The 10,984-nt window shown below is 44.1% G+C and overlaps 2 protein-coding genes across 2 annotated transcripts; one reads left to right on the top strand and one right to left on the bottom strand.

Annotated features, from left to right (window-relative positions):
• Positions 1–784: 784 nt before the first annotated feature.
• SARC_10809 (hypothetical protein) lies at positions 785–7,607 on the top strand (the record flags this gene model as incomplete). The annotated part of the gene is made up of 5 exons (XM_014295135.1): positions 785–1,785; positions 2,748–3,061; positions 3,669–4,012; positions 4,975–5,070; positions 5,403–7,607. Coding segments are annotated over 5 exons (2,533 nt in total), but the record flags the coding sequence as incomplete, so codon positions are not given.
• Positions 7,608–8,468: 861 nt separating this feature from the next.
• Positions 8,469–9,752, bottom strand: SARC_10808 (hypothetical protein; the record flags this gene model as incomplete). Its single annotated transcript, XM_014295134.1, has 1 exon — positions 8,469–9,752. One exon carries the CDS (start codon positions 9,750–9,752, stop codon positions 8,646–8,648), a length of 1,107 nt encoding a protein of 368 aa, XP_014150609.1. The 3' UTR covers positions 8,469–8,645.
• Positions 9,753–10,984: the final 1,232 nt, after the last annotated feature.

The raw sequence follows: 10,984 nt of genomic DNA, 5'->3' as shown, positions 1-10,984 counted from the left end.
ACGTGACGTCCGTACGTACGAGCCGCGTGACTACGACCGTACGTACGTAAGGCCCGTCGTGGACCTCGTAGGGACCTACGTCGAGCCGTATCGGGCCTGTGAGCCTGTGAGCCTGTGAGCCTGTGACTAGCCTGTGAGCCTGTGATTAGCCTGTGGGCCTGTGACTAGCCTATGAGCCTGTGACTAGCCTGTGAACCTGTGACTAGCCTGTGAGACTCTTGTGGACTGTGAGTCTCTCTTCTTGTGTGTTGACAGACTGACACTCTGTTATTGCATTGTGATTTTTACAAATAAAAACTAAAAAAACTGTGTGCGCTTTGTAACTTTGTATTTATCATCGATTCTAAAAAGCCCCGAGGGCCGAGGCCGTAGTGCATCAGTGCAACACTGCAAACTGCTGCTGTAGTAACCAGTAACCACTAAAAATATTTATTCACCACTCTCGTCACCGACTCACCGTCTACCGAGCCGTGGCCAGTCTCTCAAGTCTCTCAGTCTTCAGATGCAATAATTTTGTAAATGAATGCTAAAAGCAGTGACAATCGAGAGAGTTTCAATGCACGAATGCTCTATTTATACTAAATATCCATAGTGACTGAGAGAATACGTAACAACTCTGACGAGTTACTTGCCCAGACTACAGAGTGGCGTTGTATTCGATAGTATTAGAATTAGGCCATACGCTTAGGTATTTTGAAGAGTGTACAAACTTCATAGGGGCATCCATATGCTTGGTGCGCACTCCCTTGTAATTAGAATTCAACACTTAAGTGAAAGGAATACAAATGGCGTCTTCAGACTATAGTATGGAAGCAGAGAAACACTTGGAACACACAGAAATACACGAGATGGGGAATGAACACGGCAAACTGACGAAGAGTGCTGAGGGCGATAGCATCACAGCTACGGTGGAAACAGCGGAGGAGAGACTGAACGTCAAGAGTGGCGAAACATCTCAGCCTGAGCGGGTTGCTGCAGAAATCGTCCGCGAAAGTGAAGATGCGAAGAATCAGGTACCGGACACTCATGTTGTTTCTGATATGGAAATGAATGGGGCAAACACTAGTTCTACTCAAACGACCCGCGAATGCGAGGGTAATGTATCAGAAGCGAGAGAAAGAACCATTGATAGAGAGATAGTGGACGAAAAAGCGGGTGCGGACGAGACTGTTGAGAAAAAGAACGATAGTGAACAGGAAGGTACTGTGGGTACAAAACGGGACATGTCCGGGGGGGGTGACCCAGAGGTACTATCTTCCGATGGTGCAAAGGAGAGCGCTGAAGGTGGCGAGGTAGCGCAGACCATAGAGAGCATTGAAGAGGGTATCAGGCAAATTCAGTTAGAAAGTACGGAAGTTGCAGATGATTTGGAGACAATGGGAAGGGTGGTGGAAAATGACGTAGAGAGAGACGAAGCGCAGGTACGCAAGGAGAAGGAAGTACAGGCACACGCAGAAGCAGAGGCACAGACCAAAGCCCATGTACAAGCGGAGAGGGAAAAGGCTAAACGGGGCAAGGGTGCGAAGAATAGCAAACAGCCGAAGGCAGGCAAGGAAAAAGATCGGAAGAATGGCAGGGAGAGGGAAAATAATAGGGATGGTGGAGACAGAGAGCCCAATAGAGATACGTACAGGGACGACCGGGACGGTTACAGTCGGAGGTCTGACTCGGGCAGGGACACACACAGAGAAGGAGATAGAGATAGAGATAGGATGATGGATGAGCGCGACACTTACAGTCGGCGGTCGGGTGGTGCAGCCAACTTCCATGGCCGAGGACCGCAAGGTATGTATACTTGTTTAAGGAGGGCAGAATGCCTCTAGTGTACTGTGTTTTCTGAGGGGAGCTGTGGTACATATTGTGAGAAATAGTTCATCTGCAGTCTTACACGAAAAAGCCTGTGTACAGATACAAGTTTATTATATATATATATATATATATATATATATCTATATATATATATATATATATTGTGTGTGTGTGTGTGTGTGTGTGTGTGTGTGTGTGTGTGTGTGTGTGTGTGTGTGAATGTGTGTGTGTGTGTGTGTGTATATATTCATTTCTAATTCAATTCTTTATTATATGTATATGTATATGTATATATATATATATGCTCGTATAGTATATATATACATATATATATATATGCTCGTATAGAATATGTATGTATGTCTGTCTATATATATATACATGTCTGTGTCTGGGTCTGTGTCTGTGTCTGTATATATATATGTGTGTATGTGTATGTTTGTCTCTGTGTGTATTTCTGCTTGTACATATATAAATATATTTGTGTGTGTGTGTGTGTGTGTGTGAGTGTGTCTATTTATATATGTATATGTGTGTATGTATTTATTTATGTATATATATATATTTATATATATATATATATATTATATGTGTGTGTGTGTCGGTGTTGGTGTTTGTTTGTATGTATGTACGTATGTATGTAAGTATGTGTTTCTATGTATATTTTTACGTATCATTTATGTGTGTGTGTGTCTGTATGTATTTTTTGTTTCTTGATTCAACGATAGGGTAATAAATATATACTTAGTGTTAAATGTATGTGTATGTGTGTCAAAGGGTATATATGTCGTTGTAGCTTTAAGTGTATAGCTGTGCGTGTATATGTCTCGTTGATTTTTTTACCCGTGGCTTGACCAATTTAAAATATCTAACTTTGTGTCCGTACTAGTTTGCTCTTCGCTGACATACGCACACATATCAACATCCCCATACTTCAGGTGTTAGTCGCGGCTACGGGAATAACAGCAATGCACGGGATGCACCTCATTCCGGAGGACACGCCTCTGGGAGTGATAGGGATCGATATACTCAGGCTAGTAGGCGTGGTGAAAACAAACGCAGACACGACCCTCCTATAGAAGTGCATGGGCCTCGCGTGGAGTCTTCGGCTGAGAAAGCAAGACTGGATGCGAAGATTGAGGAAATTAGACTGCGGAACAAGCAGGAGAAGCTAAGGCTGGCTGAGATCGCGCAGGACAAAGAGAGAGCGTTGGAGCGGGAGAAGGCTGCTAGCGAACGATTGGCTCAGGAGGTGTGTTGTGGATAGTTGTAGTATTGTACTGTACGTTTTGTGGTTACGGGTAGTTGTAAAATTATACTGTATGCTTCATTGTCTATTTTTTGTAAGGTCATAAATCGGGAATTCGTTTTCAATATAAGATTATCGATCTTTCAGCACTCATTCGCTTTATCAAAAAAAGCCATGCGTGTAAAGAAATGTATCAAGTTGTGAAATTGCTTGGAAAAGGTGCGCAGAGCCAAGCACACGCGATTAGCGGCGTAACCTTGAAAAACTGCAAATGTAAAATTTTCGGCGGTAACCTTTTACTAAAAGAAAGAATGCAAATGAACGTCACATTTTCGTTCAGCATAAGTTTCAATACATGCCCGTGTGAACACGAATGCTTGTGTATTTACTCCAGGTGACGTATATATACATGTGGAGATTGGAGATGTACCCTGCGGGCATGTATGCGTGTTGCTGAAGGAACGGTGTTCTGGTACATATACGAATCTTACTATAGCCTCTGTGTGCAAAATCTCACTCGCGACACTTTAACTTAAATTTAAAGCCGTACCAAACAAACACCGTAACCAATCGGACACCCGTACCAAAAACTTGATCCAATAACAAACAGCAACGACGGCTGGATAAAGAACGCGCACACACCAAGGGTAACGATTTCGGCTGGGGCGAAGATTCTTCTCGAGGATGGGGCGAGAGCCGCCGAGGTAGCCATGGCAACCAGAACAACAGACACTACAATGATGATAGAGATAGCTATCATAGAGACAACCGTGATGGCGACAGAGGAATGGATGATCGATACAGGGGCCGTAGGCGTAGAGGGGAGGATGATAGGGGTGGCAGGGGTGGCCGGGAGAGTCAGTTGAGCGCGAAGAGCAGGCGCGAAGAAGCGGGAAAGCGAGCGGCCGAGGAGAATCGCTGGAGAGAGGAGCGTCGGCTGGTGGATGAGAGCCGGTGAGTGGGGAGTTCAATGTTATGTGGTTGTTAGCGTGCGAGTGAGTGAGTACACCTGGGTGTCGTTGTAGTTTGCCTGTGTGTGTGGCTTAGTGAGATTAGGTTGGTTAGTGGGTGCGTCAATTATGTGAATTTGTGGGTTTTTTTATTCACGTGGGATTATGGAGTTTAAGTTTTGCAAGTGTGGTATTGCATGGGCTACTTACTATGTAATTCGCTTGCGTCTTTGCCGTTATCGGAAGTGCGTGAGGAATACGAGTTTCCTTTTGCATAGTCTGTTATTGCAAATGCGTCTAAAATACGCAGAGGTGATTTGGACTGATTCTGTCTGCGACTTGAGGCTAAAGTGTTTAAATGCGATCCTATCCGTGGCTTGAATTGCATCCTATCCACGGGTAGGATCTGTCTAGAAATTTGTTTTAGCCACATGGTCATAGATAAGATATGCCTACTGTTTCAATTGCAATTCTACGCTAACCCTAACGAGTACCCTCTTTCAGCCACATGGTCATAGATTAGATATGCCTATTGTTTCGATTTCAGTTCTACACTAACCCTATCTAATACCCTCGTCGCATGCAAGAATGCACTCGCTTATGGGTTCTGCCACTTTTATTATGCGTATAAGACTTCGTTTCATAGTTGCTGTATGTAACTCGGGGCTACATTCATGTGCGAAAGACCCGTGTAAAGATACACGCTTGTGTACTCGTGTAGTTGTGATTTTTTTGAGGCTCCTGTATCCCTATTGAGGGTTGGGCACATTCATACATACTTAAACGTATTCTTGATTCTTGTTCTGCTGATATGTTAAAGGTTCGGCTAGTATAAAAATCCAGGCAGTCATACGCGAGCAACGCCTTTTATACGTTTGTAATGCGATAGTTACATACTCGCACACTATAATGAGCTTTCCCAGTACGTACACACAACTGTAACTACCTCATCTCAAACTCTTCCAGAGTTCAACGGGCGATGACTCTGACCGACAACGGGGAGACTGTGTGGCGCCGTGCGTGGGACAAGGAAAAAACAAGCGACAACCGCGAAGGTGTCAGGTAAGGACATGTCGCACTTTGTCCATACTATTATCAAGGCAGTTCATTTCAGGAGTATGTGGTTGATTTACGGGTCGATAAATGTTTGTGGACAGAACGAATATTTGCTCAGTATTATTAGATTGTTGCGGCACGCATATATAGTCGGGGAGGTACTGAAACAAATACATTAAATCTGTAAGAGTTGTCTCAGAGTACCAAATTTCTTAGCCATCTACCTCCTTAGAATAGATATGCCTTCATCGCTTATCATTTCGCAATGGCTGTTGAGTTAAATCTGTATGAAAACTCACACCTGTCGTTCCGGATCCCTTTACCACACGCCGTCTCAGAGCTGGAGGTGTGCGATTGCCTCCGCGAGAGTCGCGTCAACGTCCGTTGCACATTGAAGAAATGCAGAGCTTCCGTGAGAAAGATACCAGGACACCATCGCCCGATCACACACGCAATGAGTATTCCGGCGATGACGTTGAGTATCGAGAGGGAGAAGGTGATGGCAGGCACACAGACAGTAGCAGTAAGCGCTCATCAGCGCACGAAACTCGGGAGGATGAAGATGGCAGAGATAGGCACGAAAAAACGTTCGATGATAGTACACGTGACAGATCAGAGGGGCTGTATGAGGATAGGCGAGATGCGAATGACAGGGAAGTGAATACTCGCAGAGAAGCAGCCTATAGGGATGCTAGAGAGAGTGATAAGAGTGATGAGGATGGAGAGGATGATTGGGGTAGAAAGGTGTATAGAGAGAATTCAAGGGACTGGTCCATAGATGAGAATAGAGACGAGATTGGGCAGAGGCGGCAAGACAAGGACACGGGCGATGGAGATTGGGGAGGCAGTGTGTATCAGGAGAGAGTGGTGGGCATGAACAAGGGCAGAGGCAGTGCTGCGGCAAAGGAACCCCGATATCAAAGGAATTACGAGACAAAACGAGACAATCGGGATTACGAAGCGAAACACGAGTATCGAGGAAGAGAGGACCAATCGAGATACGCAAAAGGGGGAAATCAATCAACGAGAGATGGGCAAAGTGATGGGGACAGACAGGACAGGAGAGACTCGCCGCCGCATGAAAAATACGCCAATTGGGGAGATGTCACGGACTAATAGTAGTTGAGCTGGGTCTAATATTGGTTGTGTGACGGATGAGTGGTGGTGAGATATCATTCCCTTGAAATCGATCTCTGCTGTGAGAGGAAAAAAAAGGTCTGTGACCTAGTTATTCTTCCCTGCTAGATCTCTCTATCTGTCGTCCCTTTCTGACGACTCTTGATTGTGGAGGACGGCAAAATTTCCCAACAACACCGCCTCTGGTAACTACAAGATCAGGCACACTAATAGCCACGACAGTGGCACTGGCAACATCGCATGTAAGGTACCGGAAAAGAGTCCAGTCGCAAGATGTGAGCACATTGATACAGATGTGCGGACGGTGAGAATGCTCGGATATCATCGCAGTCGCATTTAGCCACGACATGTAGCACATAGCAACAGCGATGGACTGGTAAAGAGTAGTGGATGGAGTGGTGAGATGAGTGGACATGCTATTCGAGAAATCACCGGGTGTGATGGTTGGTGAGTCCAGGGCCGGCAGGGAATATGAGTTGTTCAATGTGGGAGCGTATTGCGCAATGCATAGAAGTATAAAAATCAATTTCATATGAGAGCGTTAGGCTGGTGGGCAGAGGAAGGGTGTCTATGTGTCCTAAAATGAGGTGATATCTTTTAACGATCCGGTGCCAAATATATGCAGCAATGCTTCTGCGACTCTATCGGGTATTTGAGTAGGTACACCTCGCAGTTGAGCATAGTGTCTGCACCACCAGAAAACACTATAGTGATGGTGTTTGACCGAAAGCAAAGAAACTTCGCCGTAGCTGTGGTTATGGTTTTTAACTGAATTTTAAAATTCTCGGAATGCATCTGGAATATGCCATACTCGAAAGTCGTGGCAAAGACGGCACAGTGATACACTACAGTTGAAGGTACGAAGGTCCTGTGAACCCCTATTAGAAAGTAGCCAGAAGGAACCATAGTCACCTATCATGGCCATATGACGAAGGTCTTTCCTGCGGGGCAGCACATGATATGAGAATACATTGCACTATGATGTTGGTAAGTACTCTTGACGAATAAGCAAGAATGATCACAGCTGAGTATGTAGTTGTGCTCACTAGGAAAAAAAATCTAGCTTGCTGATCATGGAGCGCGCGGAGACTTCAGTTAAGCTTCCTGTCAGTGCACTAGTGATTTTGGTGGGCGAACCACCTAAGGGTATTTTGACTGATTTGGTATCGGTATAGCCGGGAGACGATTCTGTGACTACATTGAACTAATCGTTAGACAAGGCCAATTCAGTATATGATGTATAAGACTGTAGAGATTCTACAGATACGGGAGAGTATGGTGATATGACCTACTAGTCTGTGGGGACGCATCTGTGAAGTAGAGTTCTGGCTTCTGTTCAGACGCTGCGAATAGTTTGATGATTTGAGCTGTAGCCACACTTAAAGATTACATTCAAAAACTCAGTTGTGTTTCGTTATTTATGCATATACTCCTGAAGATCCGATTACGTTATTCGACGCATAAAATATTACATGTGCGTATCAAACATGGTAGAGACGTCTGGGGTTGTAAGAAAGCGGAGCTGTCGAACTATACGTTCTCTGGAACTTGTGAACTCTGTAAACTAATGCTTGCAGAGTATTCGTCATCATTTGTATCGTCTACTCTATACACTCCAAAAGCGTCGTGACTGCTTCACTCACCCTGCAACTAACCTCGTGCGATGAATTGATTGGCAATGATTTATCACTGATTATAAGGCTATGACTGGTGTTTTGATATTTTTGAAGACCTCTTGCATGACATGCTGAGATTGTACAGAACCAAGGCAAGTAGTAACTCAGCTACAGTGCGTACAGCGCCATCCCGTGTAAGTATCGCCCTGATCAGTAGCCCTACTCGCAGTAATCTGGTCGGGGATTAATCAGCACATACAGAGGTGAACCTGTGGTAATATTTAGTAGCCGCAGAGAAATGTTTCTAATGATGTAGGGACGTGCATGTTGTATATGCGTACCAACATTCCACTCGCATGTGTGATTTGTCGAATAACCTCAAGCACTGCGTGCAATTCATTAGCTTTGGCACGTGCTTGACTATCTTCGCGGCTTTAAGATACACCGCTGGTAACACAGAACGTGCATGTTGCACGCAAGATAACTAAAGCATATCTGGAGTCTGGAATAAGTTTCGAAGGTATCTACAATAGTTGATCTATTCAGCGCTACCGTTATCACTGATCTCAACGTACGCTGACCCCCGGATCTTCAGCTCGAGATGGTACAATGAAAGACTGAGTCGTAGCTTGATTCATACAGCATCTGCGGCAACCTTGCTCGATTTTTTGCACGCTACCGGTTTCATTGAATCCTCTCATGGGGAAAACTCCTTGAAACCGACGCATATCTATCGGTGATAGAATCCCTGGGTCTCTGGAGAATGTGGCGTTGAGCTCTAGACTCCCATGTTGTACAGAATCCATAGCGATACTTTCTTCTAACTTACTAACTAAATACTTCCGAGCAGTTTTCTCGGTGAGCAAAGCAATATCTTTCGGTACCCAAAGATTCTCTGTAAGCATCCCGTATTTCCGGGAGGCGTGAATCATTTAGCCCAACTATACTAGCGTCCCAATTCCAGTCGTCCAGGCACGCATTTGGAATAATGTGTCCGCGTAAAGCTCTTGACCAGCGGAGAAACGCTCTCGACCATCCACTGGAAGCCGTGACTACAGCGTAGTCGGCGTACGCCGCCAAATAGAATTCCGTCATTAACGCCTTAATATCTACCATTTGCTTCTCCCCGAGCTTCTCTTTCGCAGGTATCATGTGGTTTTGTTGACTGAGTAATTTGCGTTCTGCTACTATCCAGCTAAATGTCCAGTTGGTGTGCCGCCTGGTCATTTTGATGGCCTTGGGGTCGGTAGATGATAGAATAATATGGTTTAGTTCCGGATTCAACGCCCGGAAAGCGTTTGCTTGCTCCATATACTTCCGGAAGGGAACACATATAGACTCCCGCCCGCGCTTGGCGCTTGACCACGCGCACTTGTCTCCCCAACGCACATGCATAATGAGATAAGGCGTGTCTTTATGAATATTATCGTTTGTTGAGAAACGCGTGGTAGAGTTGGCTGACCAAAATTCGTCCACCCAGTCACGAATAAACTGCTTTGGCTGCAGAATGAAGAAAAGGACCTGGGATTGCAACCACATCTCGCTACGGTTTAAGCCCTCTCTTAGTGCGGGTGTGAATGTTTTCATACTTTTTCCATAGGTATACGTCACCAAGTTCTCCTTCGTCGTATTCGCCACTGAATTGGGACTAGCTCTATCAATGCAGTCATCTGCAACCGAAAAGTAACACCATTCATCTCCACTAGCACACTCGCTTGTCACATACGACTGAAATGGTTTTGTACTCCACAATCGCACCATTGTATCTGTGCCGACTGTTCGCGTTATTGCATTCATGTACGTATGCCACCGAGTGCCACTCCCAGTCCCACTCTCCCAAGTGGTCATGTATATCGCCTGATCGCATGGTAAGTCGCACATCTGATGCTGAAATATGGTAGCAGCCGCGATACAGGATGCGTTCATCTCCGCCATGTCCTGAGGTCCTGTAATTTCCACTGTATAGTGCTCCCAAAAACCTTTCTTGTGTAGACATCCATCTTTTGTGTCAGTAATGAAGTCGCGACAGCGGTCAACCCAGCGAGAAGTTGTCCTAATAGTCTGTGGTGGCTCACTGATACCCAATTTCTGTATTGCATTCTCTATGAACAAGGACTCGGTTTGAAACACAGGAGACTTCGTTGTACACACAAGAAAACATAAACACAGTGTTAGCGCGAATATGCTACAGATGAGACATTGGCGTAAATTCTCCATTGTATTTGTCAGAGACCAGATGGACTAGCATGCCACTTCAAGTCTTCAATTTTCAACTGCCTTTTTATAGTTTATGTTTACTATTTTGTCTTGGTCTGATTTTTGTAAAATATATAGTAAAAATGTGAAGTTGCCGACACCTCGTCAAATCAAATGCGTCGCCAAGGTGCTCAGTCTCAGAGAAAATCTCGGTAGTACATACATGGCCCTCTGCAAGTCTCTACTAGATAAGTAGCCTGTCCAGGAATATGCAGCTTTTCCACGGAGACTCAATCCAGAGGGCCATGGTAAAAACATATTTTAATGTGTAGTTATGTATGTACGTACAGTATCATAGCCTTGTTTGTTTTAGGAGGCTATGCATGTATGTGTGTAATACATTGAAATTATTAGTCGCGTTTGCTGTATAATTATTAGAGGATACATAATGATATACTCTCAAACTACACGACATAGCCTCCTAAAAAAAACAAATAAACGGGGCACTCATACACCAAAAGGCGTCACTAGAGGTGGTTTACGCTTTCACTTATTACGCAAATTAATCAGTATGTATTGTCGCTGTCGACAATAATTCTGGTCACCACAATTCTTAAACGTAATTTTATTATCAACGAACATTGAAGAATCTCAACCAGGTGAAAACAAAGAAAATATGTGGTTATATATCGGACACTATGTTACCTGGCAACATATATCAACCAACTTACGTATATGTATTGATTGATTTTTGTGAGATAGTATATCACACACGCTCGTATATATATATATATATATATATGTGTGTGTGTGTGTATGTGTGTATATATATATTTATATATATATATATATATACGTATATATATATCACATTAATATATATATATGTGTGTGTGTGTGTGTGTGTGTGTGTGTGTGTATACGTGTGCGTGTGTATGAGTGTATAAAATATTCTATAATTAAATATATAT

Source organism: Sphaeroforma arctica (genome assembly GCF_001186125.1).
Source record: "Sphaeroforma arctica JP610 unplaced genomic scaffold supercont1.1398, whole genome shotgun sequence".
Classification (NCBI taxonomy): domain Eukaryota; class Ichthyosporea; order Ichthyophonida; genus Sphaeroforma; species Sphaeroforma arctica.
This window is presented reverse-complemented; position numbering and strand designations above follow the sequence as displayed.